The sequence below is a fragment of the Anguilla rostrata genome, chromosome 7, assembly GCF_018555375.3.
Source record: "Anguilla rostrata isolate EN2019 chromosome 7, ASM1855537v3, whole genome shotgun sequence".
In the NCBI taxonomy this organism is placed as follows: domain Eukaryota; kingdom Metazoa; phylum Chordata; class Actinopteri; order Anguilliformes; family Anguillidae; genus Anguilla; species Anguilla rostrata.
Window position 1 is genome coordinate 15,833,409 of NC_057939.1, and position 15,830 is coordinate 15,849,238.

A 15,830-nucleotide genomic window follows, 5' to 3' on the forward strand; every position below is an offset into this window, starting at 1 on the left:
TTTACACAGAAAATCTACATTTTAAAATGCAATTTTCCTAGACAATTGGTAATCACAGGGGACATCCCACTGTAGTGCTTACCTTGTGTTAGAGCCAGTCCTCTGTAGCAGGGATCACCAAGCCATAGCTGAAGAATTTCCTGATGTGTGTTTAAATCATAAGTGGAAATTGTGAAGTAATGAAGTCAGCACCGCCCAAGGTCATTTTATTTTGCACCACAACACAGACACGGTACAGTATCACTGATGAAACCATAACATTTTTGACAAAGGAGTGGCAGCAATGAACACGCAAGCAAGCACTTTTGTACACAGTGGTCTGGATCTCTTGATGAAATAATAATGTATTGTATAGCTATACCATACAATTTAAATAGAAACTGAAAAATAAGATGTAGCACAGCTGTTCCTAATGCACCTTGTTAAGGTGAGGAAATAAGCACTTGGGAGAGTGTGTGGTAGGGTGTATGAAGCGGCTGCACATCTGCATTTTATAGACTGTTGATATGTTAACTACTTGGCATACCCTAACCCTAACCCTACCTATGTGAATATGAATTTATTTACAGTTTATTTTACAACTACTTTTTTCCAGACAGAATAAATATGTTATTAGCTTGTTAAATGATTAGCATGTGGAAAAGTAGTAGGAGGTATTTAACCCTACGCTGCTCCTTGCATTGAGTCTGTGTTCTGCGGTTTGTCCTCCAGCAACAGCTGTACGTGGGGTCAGAGTTTGGCGTGGCCCAGGTGAAGGCTCACCAGTGCGACCTGTACGGGTCGGCATGTGCGGACTGCTGCCTGGCACGCGACCCCTACTGTGCCTGGGATGGGGTGACCTGCTCCAGGTACTACCCTGCTGGGATCCATACCAAAAGGTAAGATCACTCAGGTAGATGTGGGAGGTGCAGTGGGGCTCCTTTATCCTTATGAGAAAGTTCCTTAAACATTTTTGCCTTTGCAACAAGAATCAGTAATTTCGTTTTAATATAAATACCCATCAAATTTGCCATGCAGCTCATCCTGTTAGAGTATTGTTCCAAAGTGTGGATAGGTTCCACAGGCTGGTATTGAATCAGGACTGTGCTAACACTAGCTTCACATGGTGAAGCATGATTGGACGGAGCATCATTCAAGAAGTGAGGGATTTGGTTGGCTGAATCATTTTCCTTGAGTCATAAATAAATGACGTAGAGTTCAATTGATTAACACTCAGAAGACTGAACAGAATTAAGGTAAGTATTTGTGTTCTGACAGACAGCCGCAATGCATTGACTTTGCTTTCAGAGCACAGGGATGCTGAGGAAGTACTAGACTTCTTCAGTGCAAAGACAACATAGCTAGGTTTAGTTGTATCAGATTGGAAAACCTTTTTTCTATCATTGTATTTCTCTAGTAAATGAGGTATTCTATATCTTTACTCAAGCATAATGTTGTGACAGTTTTGCTTATGTTTGCATTGCCCAAAAAAGGCATCTTGCCAATTCCACACTTTGGTTAAAAATAGCATTAAAAAATGTGCTTCGACCATTTCTGTACTTCACGGAATTTGCTGAGATTGCACTGATTTGGCGCATGCTGCTTTTCCCATTCTGTAAATAGTCTGGGCGCCCGTTCCCGCTGTAGACCGCCTGTGTCTGATCTTAGGAAGCAGTGCAGCGCAGGCCTGCATCTGCAGCTGTCTGGCTCCCGGTTTGTGTTTCCTGCACCCTTATCTCACGCCACCAGCTTCGCTAACACACCTTCATCTCGTCATTAATCCTCCGCCGGATTCCTTTATTCGCGCGTCCCGTGGTTCCGTATCGGAGGTATCAGGGGACCTGGGCCCACAGCACACTGGCCCAGGGGAACAGGAGAGCTGCCTGGGGGGTGGGGAGATGGGGCGATCCGTACACCCAGCCAGGCTCAGCGGGGACCCGCTGCAGCGCGTAGCTGAAACTCTGCGGCGTTTTTTAAATAAATGGAGAGCGTGCGTGCTCTCACGCAGCTGAAAGTAGGTGAGGAGAGGCCTGGTGGGAGAAGAGGAGGAGAACTACCGCAGTTTCACAGTTTTACGCCACACGCCCACTGCCCATGCTTACCGTTAAAACCCTGGCACAGGTGGTTGTAAATGAGGCGTGCAATATTTCCGCATAATTCTGGCCTTCATTAATCTGGACTGGCTGACTGGAAAAGCTATGTGCTATCACAAGATGGCAGGTCAGATGCTGAGATGTTTGTTAATTGAACAGAGCCTTTGGTGGGATAATATCAGCAGGCACGCCACCTTGTGACTTTTTCCAGCCTGATGGCCGAAGTTTCTGTACTCAGGATTTGGTTAGTGCTTGTAGGTGGCAGTGTACTCTCTGCCACAATGCCACAATGCAGTGGCACAGATAAAGCATCTTCTAAAACGTCTCAATCCTGGAGGCCCACAGCGTCTCTGGGTTTTTGTGGTTTCTGTTCTGTCAAAAGCCAATATAGGCCATGCAAAGATGTGCAGACAATCAATGACCTAAATTAAGCTTGTAAGTGCAGGAACACACCAGAAACCAGCAGACACCGTGGCCCTTCAAGATTTAAACGTAAGTTACCTGCTCTAAAGTGTATTAATCCCATGAAAGCTGATTTCTATGCATTCAGAAGAATTATGCTCTCAGAAGTCTCATAGTCGTGCTGAGCGTATTACATCATCTTCATCAGCATCTTATTCTTTTAAAATTTGTCTTGCAAGTCGAGGCCCTGGGGTGCAGTCTATAAGGTTGCTGACTTTGAACCCATAGATACATTCTCCCCATGTGCCCAGTGGGTTGGAGTCCCTACCATGGTACTCTCTTTACTGGTAGGGACACCAACCCTTTTCTCTATCTGTACCCCTCTCTGTTATCCCACTGTCATAATACTGAGAATAAATACATAAAGAGAGTGGACTGTCTGCTCTTCTTTATTAAAATGAATAAATAAATAAAATTGCTTGGCATAGCTCAATAAGGTCACCCTTGTATAATCGCCAGTCTCTCCTGGCACCTTATTTATTAGTGCACAGCAGCAAGTGAGGGCATTGCCTCTGCTCCGTCACCGACTTGGCTGTGGCTTCCTGCTTGTTATCAACTTGTCTCAACAATTCTCCCTCCCCAATATCCTATTGTACTCATTTGTTGTACAAGGCAAGTGTTACACACATATACTCAGTGCTGAGTCGCTGTCCTGAGAATTACACTCAGAAGAGTGTAGCTTGTTTGATTTGAATTCCTCACCTCGTGTTGCTTCAGATCCCCATGTGGATTTTCCACACTTTGCACTTCAGGATTAGAACAATGTTTGTCTGGCTCATCAGCTTGTGTTTTGTTTTTTTTTTCATCTTGTCTCACAGGCGCTTCAGAAGACAAGATGTTCGTCATGGAAACGCCGCTCAGCAGTGCAACGGCCTTCAGATGAATGGTATGTCCCACAGACACAGAGGCATGTACTTGCAAGAGTGAGATTATGTTGAAGGACACCACAAGTTTTTCCTTTCTTTACTCTTTGACACAAGACGTTTCATTATGGAGCTCAATGTGTATTTCTCCATACGTCTGAGCCCCACTGTCTCCACAGGAGAGCAGCCCCAGAAAGTAGAGGAGAAGTCAGTGTATGGGGTAGAGAACAACAGTACTCTTCTTGAATGCAGTCCAAGATCGCCGCTGGCTAAAGTCCACTGGTTTATACAAAGAAGCACTGACAAGGAAGAGGTAAGATTTTCTCTGAGCATCCTGTTTCATCAGGCTTTTGACACACTATTAAAAGAGCTGTTACTTTTTGTGTTTTCTTTTAATTATTATTATTTTTTCTCTGACTGTGCATGAAGGATACGGAAAATATAATTACTTGGGTCTAAAATCAATCCATGAAATGTTTATTGCTTGAAGCACAGCTTAATGGAATAAAACTGCTTAATAAAATTAATGTGGAAAAATGTTCAAAGGGATTTTCGGAAGAAAATTATTCAGAAGTACACATTCGGCATTTTACCAGTACAATGATATAAAGTAACAAAATGCAACTATTATAAAAAATGTGTTAGAAGACAAGAGAAAAGAGATGAAAGGCTTATGTCCATTGATTAACATAATAATGATTACTTTATTTCGAATTATTTTAAATAAAATCATGCAATAAACATTTTGTGCTTATTTTGAAAATGAAAAAATGATCGCTCACAAATGATCATTAAACGTCAACAGTGAACTAAAGAGGAAGTTAAAAAAGGTTATCAGAAAACAAATGCTCTGTGAAAAAAAGTGGTGTGCACTCAAACACACTCATTTGTAAAGCTGACGTAATACAGCAGAACGGAAAAGTGCAGTGGGATGGGCTGTTTCCATGGTGAAGCAGTGCAGGCAAAGAGACGGGGCTAACAGGAGCTGGTGACACCCTATGGTACGGTGTGTGTTCCCAGGTGAGAGCAGATAACAGGGTAGTGAAGACACCGCACGGCCTCCTCTTCCTCAAACTGCGCAAGATGGATGCCGGCACCTACCTCTGCCAGTCCGTGGAACACGGCTTTATCCAAGATGTGGCGCGGATCGCGCTGGAGGTCCTGGAGGAGGAGCGCGTGGAGGAGCTTTTCCACAGGGCGGAGGAAGCGGAAGAGGAAGGGGGAGGCGGCCAGCACAAGGCGCCGCCCTGCCCCGTTCCCATGCTCCCTCATGGCTCCACCTCCAAGCTCTGGTACAAGGACTTCCTCCAGCTCATTGGCTACAGCAATTTCCACAAGGTGGAGGAATACTGCGAGAGGGTGTGGTGCTCAGACAGGAGGCGCAAGAAGCTCAAGTCCCTGCAGCCCAAATGGAGGTTCCCGCACTCGCAGGAGAGGCGAGGGAGGGCGCGGGGGGACCACCACCGCACGCCGAGGCACGCCCTGGTCACCTGAGAAACGCTCACCTCTCGCAGAACAATAGAGCTTTTTTTCCTTTCAGTTGAACGGCACAGAACAAAGCAATGATGCGACCTTTGGAAACAGAGCGGACAGAATCTTGCTTTGTTATTGGATTCAGATGGACTCATCACTTAAGAAGTGCAAGCTGTGTATGTGTTTAAAACCACTGTTTAGAGAAATACGCAATGTTGTATGCGCATATATATATTTTAGTCCGGTACCTGTTTAAATTATTGTAATATCAACTTGTGATGTGACTGACGTACTAATTTTGAAGTGTTCTCATTATCTAAAACTGGAAACATACTGTAGTACTGTTCGAGATTTTAATGTAATTGTGAGGCTTTCTCTCTATGCTTATGTATTGGTAGCGTCATGTGCCCACACTGTACCCTGTCTGATGGCTCCCCTTAGCTGATGGACATTGCATAACACCTCAAAACCTTTGTGGACATCAATCCATGAAGTTTGAAATAAGCTGTCACTTTGTTTTGTACAATAACGTCAAATGTATCTTCAACAGAAATGCCTGCAAAAGAATATTTTAATTGATATATAAAGCAATTGACTGAATGAACTGGGAGACATGGCATGGTATTGCTGTAAAGCAGGTATCAAGTACCAAGTTGTATTTTAGTGATTGACACTTGGTCTGCTATCTGAAACAGCAATGCTCTGTCTGGTAGTTATTATGTATGTAAGCAACATTTGTTCAATCATTTTCCAGTTATTTGTTAATTTCAAATTAAAATTAACCTCAAATCTCACTGTAATATGCAGGAAAGGAAAAAAAATTCTGAAAGCCAGAAGCCTTCATCTCAATTCTCCTACTGAGATGTGAGCTCAATATTGTTCTTTTAGTTGGAAAAGCTCCACCCAAGTAACAAGAGATGGACTGAACTGTTAAATATATACTTTTTTTATATTATAGTCATGATCCAGATCTAGATTAATTGCGTACACGTCGACGATTGCATTTATGATTAATGCATAATCCCCGCCCATGCATGTCTGGAGACTCTCCACTGCCTTGCAGTTGTAATCTGAGACACAGGTATTCAGTGTTTATTCAGACTGTCCACACTGCTGGCATTCCACTATCCAGCCTGAATTATCTAACAATGCTGTAGGTCGGCTGAATAATTACCCACTTGGAAACCAATCAGGGATGTCAGAAATTGGTCTGAGGAGAAACAATAATACTATTCACATCTACACACCGCTGGTGATATAGAAAAATGTACTGATGTGGAAAGGCAGTTACACATTTTCCTGCTTATGTCTGTGACACGTTCCATTAGAACCAGGGAGCTCAAGTTATTCCTGCGAGATAGACACCCCCTCCTTCCCCCCAAACGTTCAGGTGCTTTGTATTTTTGTATTTACACGAACTGCATTTTGTTCCTAATGATTCTTCGGTCACACCATTTCCTTACTTCTGTTCTGTCATCCAGAATCCATTTCCAGCTTTTTATAAATATCGCTCTCTGGCTCTTTTCCCGGGAGCTCCCTGTTGCGCATCGGATTTCAAACCTGTGAACCTGCCGTTTTCGGCAAACTGAGAATGCCATTCCTCTTCAGCAGCGTATAAATAATTGCCATTAAAGATGCTTAATCGTCTTTGAAAGTGTCACCTTTCCTGTGCTGTGGCTAATACGCCTCGGCCCTGGCCACACTCCACATGGCGGACGGCTCACGGAAGCTAGCGGTCGCCTGCGCGTTGCTGGTAGCAATAAGGTAAACAGCGGGAGGCCCGGCTTTCCTGGGAGCAGGTTATCTTCCATGTCATGTTCATTTTAGTGCTACATTACATATAAGAAACAGAGCTTGTACTCATTCACTGTGAAATTGAAAGTCAAATGCAGGGCAGCAGTGTCATCTGTGGTAAATCCACTGGCCAGTGAATGAAAGAAACAGGCTGGCAAGCACACAGCTCCTGGTCATGGCTATTGTATTGATCCATTTGTATTATGAGCGATAAAAGACCAAGGCTTCGTAAGACTATTGTAGGGGGGATGTATCTGGTTATGTCAAACCTTTATCAACCAAAAATGCCTGTAAATTGTATAACACAAGTATAATAGTACCTGATTGCATTTGAAAGCCATTAGTCATTTATCTGTTTATATTCTATATAAAATCATCCTAGGTCTAAATAAGTAGACCTAGGATGGCACTGAAAAATCCTTGCTCAACATTAAAAAACACACAAGCCTTGATAGTGGCATGACAAGTTCAGTGAGTGCAGTAATCTATTTTCTCCCTAGTCATAGTTTTTTCTGATAAAAGTAAAACAGGAAAAAAGACACTCATTTTGAGATTGTCTTATGGATGAGGAGTTGCATTAGCAGCTGAAAACAATAAGGGGTGAACACATTTCAATTTTAACCGGGCAAATTTGACAGAGTCCTGTGTTTTTAATTTAAGCACAATTATATCCTCAATATATTCTCAAAAACCATATGCTTGATAAAGATGTGTTTTCTTTGTATTTTATCCTTTGTTATGGACATAAATGTGCAGACCAGGTGTTAAACATGGACCTTGTGTTTGTTTGCTTCACCTCCCTTGATTCGGAGAATGGCAGTTTCATCGTTGTGTATGGCATTTGTCAAAAAACCTTGAACTGGTGTTGAGATAAAGTTTCTTTATTGTGCAGTATCTGCAGTGTGACAAGCCACCTTGAAAACAAAGTGAAAACACCCTCCAAATATTTTAAATCCATAAATTCTATTTATGGAGTATGAAATCTTGCCTATATTTTGAACCATTTCAAATTTTTGTTATTGTATGTATTTGCACCGGTGTCAGTAACATAATTTATGGGCTCAAATTGTTTTTGAATGCGCTTAAGTAAAAATTATAATATGCACTTAAAATGGAAATGATCATATCTGTAAATATGCTGTGTCCTCATGTCCTACACCGCATTTCACTTCATAATATATATCGTGTCATAAATGTTCATACTGAAATGAACAGGTAACAAACTGGACATTTTTTCTGGTAGCTTCCATCAGCAGGGTCTTAGATGCAGCTGAGTGTATATTTGTTCTAAATCCATAAATATGCGCTCCCTCGACAGCCTTTCTCTGGGGAATTTATGCGCAGGGCTTGTATGGATATCCCTGCATTCTTATTGGAGCTGCTGGAGCAGTCTTAGGCTGCGGGGACGAGGCGGGGGGTGAAGAAACGGGGTCTGCGCAAACTCCTGTTAGAGCAGTTCCTCTCAGAGCCTCGTGTCTGTCTCTCTCAAGATTCCTGATCAGCAGTCGCCTTGCCGATGCCGCGCAGTGTGTGGCGGAGTGGTGCGTGACTCCTGAAGAGATGAGCTGTGAACCGCTTACCGCCAGCGCCCGCCGTTGCCGTGTGTGATGCCTCCCCCTTCCTCATCCTTTCCCTCGTCCCACTGGGAAACGGCCGAGAAAGTCTTCTGACTCACCGCAAGACGTGACAAACCTCTACGATTTTCCGTCAGTGAAATATTTAAGGTTGGCTGCAAGGTAGTTCAACTGTCCTCCTTAAAGCTCCCTCCGGCATTGTTAAAAGTCCTTCCCTGTGCATTGTATAGCGATATTCTCTCTGAGTCATCCATTCTCCACACAAAGGGCCTCAGAGATCTTGAATCTAAACTATGGGAGTAATCTGACCTCTGCTCTGAATGTATATAATATCTGCAGTTGAATTTGGAGAGGCATTTAGCTCTTCTCCATACAACTGTGTCCCCAAGAGATCTCTTTGTTTACGCACAAGATGCTGATGTACAGAATGCTGTGCTGTGCAGCGTCCCTCTGGAGTAGAGACGCAATAATCACGAAGATCAAAGGACTGTGTGGGAGCTGAGGAGAGAGAGAGAGAGTCACATGTCACATCATTCTCCTGAGAGGACCATGCAGCACTCCCCAGGGGATCAGGCAGCGCTACAGTATTTGCTATAGACTCATTTGTGCATGATGGAAAACCTGTGAATCACCACAAGATGTACAGACAATATAAGCAACCAGGAAAAGGAAGATTCATTCTTCATAGGATTTTCCTAGAGTCTTGCCTAGCATTGATGATTAATGTTTCAAAATTTCAATGAACCTATAATTTTCAATTGAGGAAAATCTAAAAAATTATAGGTGTAACAAACTGAAGTAAACATTTTAGGTGAATCAAATGAAACTTTTCAGTGTATATTTGGTCTATTCATATTTGAACTCAGCTTTGTTTGGTAGTATCAAGAGATTGCTTTTTTATTAATAAGTGTTGCCTTTTAATGTTCATATATAAACAATTCAGTCATTACAATATAATTATCAATTATAGAAATTGCAATACTAATTATCAATTATGATTTTCATGATACGATTAAATACATTTAATATTCAGTTAGTTCTTGAAGTACTTGGTGCAAAAGATCAGAACTTGACACTTGAACAAGATACCTTACAAATAAGCCAACAAGCACACACCCACAATAAAAACAACAATAAATTCAGGACTATAGCTCAAGTTATTCTGCAAGCTTCTTGTTACACCTCTTCAATTATATAAAGCTTTTGGTCTAGACTTCACCATTGCTTTACCACAGGACATGCTAATGAGGAAATATGGCCTTGCTGTATCCATGACACAGAATATTGTTTTGCTTAATATTGCGCGTGTGTTTTTGCAGAGACTCTAAACTAGGGCTGAGCAATACTCCCAAAACAAACATCACATTTTTTTCCCATAATGCGTTTGATTGATGGGCTTATTCCTCTCTTGCCCTTTAATAAGCTCAGGAGAACTAGCTTTGCATGCTGCACGAGAATCCCCTCTCTTCACTTTGCTTGAAATTATTTTTTAATGATGGCACCCCAGAGTTTCCTTTGAAGACGCTCTGCTTTCTCACCATTTGGAATTCTCACTCCATTCAAACACTAAGCTACTTTTCATATCACACAATACAAGTCATAGGGGTCACACCTGACAAAATATCCATTCATATTTCATATTTACTCATAGGCTAAAGTGATCTCCCTCAGGAAACCCTCCAGCAATGTAAATTATCTGAACCTATACTGATATTAGGGAGCATACAAGAGAGTGGTAGAAGGAAGGATATGTATGATAAAGACTTGGTGGGAATGTAATTCACCGCACAATAGTGACCTGTAAATCCCAGACAGGCTCTGTACAGTGAAACCGCATTGTAATATTCATCACCAATAACCTTTAACTCTTTACTACTGTATAAATATCCTGTTAAAGTGAAGAAATTGGGGGAGGCAGTTGTCTGAGAGATGTGGACCGTGTTTTCTGTTAATCTGGATTACGTTTAAAATAAATCAAGCATTCCCTCAGGCAGACATTGACAAATGAGTAAATGTTATAATTTAGTTCTTTAGCGTATCTGATCAATCACAGGGGTACATGTTTTATCCATAATGTAATAATGTTAATAAAAGCAAATAATGGCATCATGAATGCCAATTATTGTACTGGTGTGTATGTGTATACTGATCAGAGAAAATGTACAGTTTGAATGAAATTTATAGAGATCTGATAGTGAAGAGGATTGTCGTCTTGATAAATCTAAAGCATGCTGGGCCAACCCTGGGTCGGAGAAGTTGTTCAAAGGCTGTCTGGTGGCCAGGAAATAGTAAGGGGGGAAATCAGCGGGTTTTTAATTTGCCAATACTGAAACTGCCTCTGCGTGAGGGGCAAGGTTGTCTGCAGATCACCGCTGATTTCCTGCCAGCGCTCGATTCGTCGGCCCGCGAAAAGAAGCTTAAGGGCGGCTGGCGTGGGGGAGGGAGGGTTCTCCTGGGAGCATGCAGGAGGGGGGAGATAAGGAACACTGTCCCTTTAAGGGGTATTTTTAGTCCGACGGTTATCACTGGTCACTGGTTAGGAAAATACGCGTTAAGGGTGGAATTAGTCTCGCAGTCTTCTAACAGGGATGTTAGGGATAAAGAGTGACTAATGCATTGCAAATTGAACATCGGTCTGCAGGACAAGGTGGCAATGAGCAGAACCTATCCACTGTGGTTCCGGAATGTGTGAAATTGAAGAAGGCTTTCATTGGGCACCAACTGAAGGTAGGTAGCTCTCTTTCAGATTAAGGGGAATTATAATCACTCTACTGTGTGCCTGCTGTGGATTTCACCAGGGGATTGTTGTTAGATTCAGCAACGTCCAAGGTGCCACTGTCTGGAAGGCTTTGAAATGACATCATTAATTTTCTCTTTTTAAATTTTATCAAGACATATTGATACAGTTGAGGTAAAGAATTGTCCTTTGGCATTTTTGGTATTGTTTTGTTGTGCGTTCTTCCAAAAAGCAAATTTCCCCCTCTGTGGAGCTGCCGCTCTATGTATATTTTTTATTCTATTCAGGTGGATATTTAAATTTAATGAAACTGGCACTGGCAGTGGGATCCGTTTACTGTATCCATTACATCCTGGCCCGGCTTTTCAGGCACATTGAGAGGGAACAAGCGGCTCTCCAGAATGCCAAACAAGGCCACCACTCCATGTTTTTCACCAGTAAATATCAGATGTGCTTTTGATATGCACTCTATAGTAGATTACATATACTATACAGAACTGAGGACTCTGATGGAACAAATACCGCAAGATTGACTCTGGATTTAGTGCTTTTGCATTCACAAGGTATTCAGGCCAGGGCCAGGAGGGTTCGTAGTCGTTTTTACTATGAGAAGCATGATCCATTGCGGGGCTGCGGTCATGCCATGCTGTGTGTGTATGTGAGACCCAGTGTGTGAGCTGTTTCCGCTTCATGGAGTAAAAAAGCCAATCCGTTTGTGCATGCTCCAGAGGACAGCACACAGTGTGCAGGGAGATCAGAGCAGCCTGGCCATTTGTCAGGAACAAGACATGCTTCTGCATCCAAGGCGCTCAATGCTTTTTCATAAAATGGCAGCCAGAGAAGAGCGATAATTGTAGGGAGGGACTGCCAAGAAGAGGCTGTGCCTTATGATAGATCATTGTGAAGTTTTTGCATTCAACCATTATATGGTGAGTATTGAGGATTTTTTTTAAATGTTGTTGTTTCTTTTTTTGTTTGCAAGCCCTTTTTTTCTGTTCTAAGGAAAATTTTTTAGATGCAGTTCTAAAATTGAAGGTTATTATCTGTAGCATTTGCTGTCATAAAAGAGGATCCATTCACTAGAATAAGTGATTGAAGTCGGGACAACAGACGGCCATTTTCTCTGAAGTGCCTATAATGTAAAATAAGCTTAATAATATTTAAGGCCACTAAATGACAGGGTGAATTAGAGTCTGGGTCTTTGTGAGGAAACAGTGCTTATCCATGGATTGAGTAGACAGTACCGCAAGGCCGTGGTGCTCTAAGCCAAATCTGGTTGGCTCATGAGACCACTCGAGCTCATGCTGTTCTTACAACAGGTATGACGCATCAAGAGGCCACGCCTCCTTTCTCTCGCCCTCCCACACAGAAGAGGAGAGAACAGATCCTACAGTCTCTCTACTGAAGTGTTACTGGTCAATACATTTTTCCTATCACTTCAGATGAGTAGACTACAGGGTAAAATGTAAAGCATGCTGTCTCTTGCAGAGGCACTAGTACTGTATACCTACATGGGTTGAAAAATGCGCTAATATTTTTTGTTCTGTCCATGAAGTATCCTACAAACACATGCTGTGAAAACTGTATTTTCTCCTTTATAAGCAATTGAAGTCCATTATTTCTCTTGTAGCTATGCATGTACTGTGTATAACAAAAACATTTTACCCAATAAAGGACAGTTAGCTCACAATGAGACATTATGCTAGCCAATTCATGCTGCTTTCACTTTTCTACAGTCTTTTTCAGCACAACTCAATACAGTGATACAAAAAATTTTGCCAGAATTTTGAAATATGGCCCTCTGCACAGTACCAACTATGAAGTCCAGACAGAATGTTCAAAGTCTATGTGATGAATAAAAGCATGTCAGAAGCATGTACATACGTATTGTGAGTCCTGTGGAAACCTGCCTTCGGAAAAAAAAGCTAATTAATGAAAACTAGGGCTGTTGGCAGCATGATATTCCCAAAGGACATTAGCAGAGGCTAACAACTTCGTCTGATGTAGGGCTCAAACCAATCACCATGGCCTATCTATGGTTGAGCACCATTTTTTGTGTAAGAGTAGTTATCTTCTTACATACACTTGCTGAAATGGAACTGGAGGCATCAATGCGCTATACTTGAAATATACTTTAATACACATGCAATAGGTTACCTTTTAATCTTTTGTTGTGGCAGCACCTCTGACGTGACTGGCAATGCACAGTGCAATATGCACATTAATGACATTCACACATTACATAACTGAATACTTATCTCATCATAACACAAGCCAATTTCATGAACTGATTAACCAATCAAAACCCTTGTTATTTTTCCTACAGTCAAGCACTATCTCAGGCTAGGTGGCCCCAATACTGATTGAAGTTTATGTACTTACCAGATACCTATATAAAAGATTGTATAGGATGAGGTGTATTTACAAAGCCCAATCCACATTTAGCTGATGTTCAGAATCAAACCATCTTCTCAAATGATTGCATTCTATCAATAAATCAGTCACTTGACCATTTCAATGCCTGTTGTTCTACTTTGAGTGGAAGGACCCTATGTTCTTGTCACCGAAGGGTCGGCATTTTGAACTAATCAGTGTCCCCTGTCTTAAATGATTTAGGATGACTTCCCATTCAAACTGGATTTAGTCCTGTTGCAAGGACAGCAAGTTCATGTCATTGTAGAGCAGGGGCGTTGAATTTATTACAGCCAAGTGCCCCCATTCCTGGGAAATTGGTGATTTAGGGCAACTCTCAAGACAAACTGGTCTCTGCCTCCTGCCCTTCTGTGAGTTCATTTTGCTTGCTTTTCATTGCAAGTGATTCTCCTCAACTGACAGAAGCCAGGTAGCCTCATAAAATGAACTGGGAGAAGGTGTGAGCTGTCACAGTTCCTTTTGAGGGATGATCTATGTTTCTCATTGAAGGGGGCATTGAGACAGAATTTGTCATACTTTATCAATATGAACTAACAACCTGAAGGTGAATTGGTCATGGCAGAATTAAAGATGTCTGTCTCATAACAAGGCACCCCGACTTTGAGAAAAATGTAGGTATTGTATTTTAAGAAATGGACGTGTAAACATTCAAACCCGAATGCTGGATTTTTTTTCGCTTCTGATTTGATTTGTAACCGTACGTTGTGTTTTACAGTGGTTTCAGTATAAAACCGAATAAATAGTTTTATAATTAATTTTATTTTTTCATTTAGATATTATCCATTATTAAAATTGAAAAAAGAAAGATGTTATGGATAATTTAATTATATGTTAACGATAACAACCTGAATACGTTCAAATAAAACTGGTCCGCTAGAATTAACGATGGGAGTTTATTGAAAAGGTGAGCCTTCCGTTCCACACAAAATGCGTTGTCCCTTTAAATTAAATTTTCGTGCGGCGATGCGCGCTGATCACCTGTCAGAAGCGGAACATGCGCGTTGGTGGAAAAGAAAGGGGGAAGAGGTTTGGACTCGAAGCTGTGTAACCTCCATCCACAGCGGAAGGGATGTGAGAGATCCACAGAGACTGCTAGAGGAGGGATGAGTAAAGATGGAGGAGTAATCTTGAAATGAAAAACAAGCAGAGAAGTAGAACCGTGCCGGGCTTTTGTAGGTAGAAAAACAGTCATTCTGAATCAATCTCGTTCAGATTCAAAAGGGATCGGTCATGGGGAACGAAGCAAGCCTCGAGGGTGGGGAAGGGGGACTCTCTGGATTACCAGAAGGGATTGTATCTGACGGGAAGGGAGGCTTCATTCAGATCCCCGCAGGAACAGAGGCGGATCTGAGCAAGCTGAGTGAGGAGGAGAGGAAACAGATCGCCGCTGTAATGTCAAGGGCGCAAACGAAGCCGCCTGGAAACGCAAAGGATGCTCCAACACAAAGGCATGGTTCCATTATTTTTGAGCAGTCAATTTTCCGTCTCTTACTCCTCCTGTATAGGAGCTGAAAATAGATGCTGTGTTGTGGTTAGTGCATTGCAGGTTAGCAGAAGCACATTACGACAAATTCACGATGGAAAAATACACGTTCACGTCCATTCATATTTAAATGATGTTTCCTCAGTAATGAGAATCGAATGACACAGGACAAATACATATGTATCGAAATATACTATTTCTTCTCTTGTTTATGAATGATGCTTGGAAATGTGGTCGCCTATTTCTTGCCACAATATGCGGGCTAAGATCGGAGGTGTTTCAACATCGCTGCCGTCGTCTGTATCCCCATATTATATCACAATATGAAATGTATTGAAATTTGTGTTCATTGTATATGCATAATTGAGCTGTTTATCGGTCCGATATAATGATTGTACATCCGTAAAATTATCTAGATTAACTGTTTATCATAAACGTTTTATCAAAGCATAGCCTACTCAGTGCCGTTTCAAAAGAAATATCCATAAAAACAGTGTCTGTTGAAGCCGAATTGGCTGCTGGGTAAAATACAGGACTATTATTAATTAATTTCATGTGTAATTAGCATTAACCAATCTTAACATTTACATCCACCCATTTTCTCTTAAGATCATCATGGTTTCATTGCTGAGCGCCATCCATTTTACTTTTTTTCAGTTTCTCATTAGTGGTGGCATGCATGGTAGAAAACCGTGCATGTCAACTATACAGTAATACTAATGCATGTTAATAGGTCTATGTGAGGCATTTGCAAAAATCACGGAAACATGTTGTTGAATTACCTGACTGCCCACCGTTTCTGTATGGGAAATGCATTTGGGAAAACACACACACGCACACAAACACACGTACACACACGCACAAACACACACACACACACACACACACACAGTATATCTTTATGTGTGTGTAGGGGGAGGGGGTATACATATTGATATA

The 15,830-nt window shown here is 41.7% G+C and overlaps 2 protein-coding genes across 11 annotated transcripts in view; both read left to right on the plus strand.

Annotated features, from left to right (window-relative positions):
• LOC135259148 (semaphorin-3E-like) overlaps positions 1 to 5,664 on the plus strand; it is a 35,983-nt gene extending 30,319 nt beyond the window's left edge. Inside the window, exons 14-17 of the mRNA XM_064343129.1 lie at positions 712 to 878; positions 3,353 to 3,420; positions 3,577 to 3,710; positions 4,418 to 5,664. Of these exons, the coding sequence (XP_064199199.1) occupies positions 712 to 878; positions 3,353 to 3,420; positions 3,577 to 3,710; positions 4,418 to 4,891 (843 nt within the window). The 3' untranslated portion in view covers positions 4,892 to 5,664. The remainder of the gene's footprint in view (positions 1 to 711; positions 879 to 3,352; positions 3,421 to 3,576; positions 3,711 to 4,417) is intronic.
• Positions 5,665 to 10,769: 5,105 nt separating this feature from the next.
• Positions 10,770 to 15,830, plus strand: part of pcloa (piccolo presynaptic cytomatrix protein a) — an 82,856-nt gene continuing 77,795 nt past the window's right edge. For all 10 annotated transcript variants that reach the window (XM_064343131.1, XM_064343133.1, XM_064343136.1 and 7 more), the window contains exon 1: positions 10,770 to 10,965. The gene's annotated coding sequence lies outside the window, so the exon portion shown is untranslated. The remainder of the gene's footprint in view (positions 10,966 to 15,830) is intronic.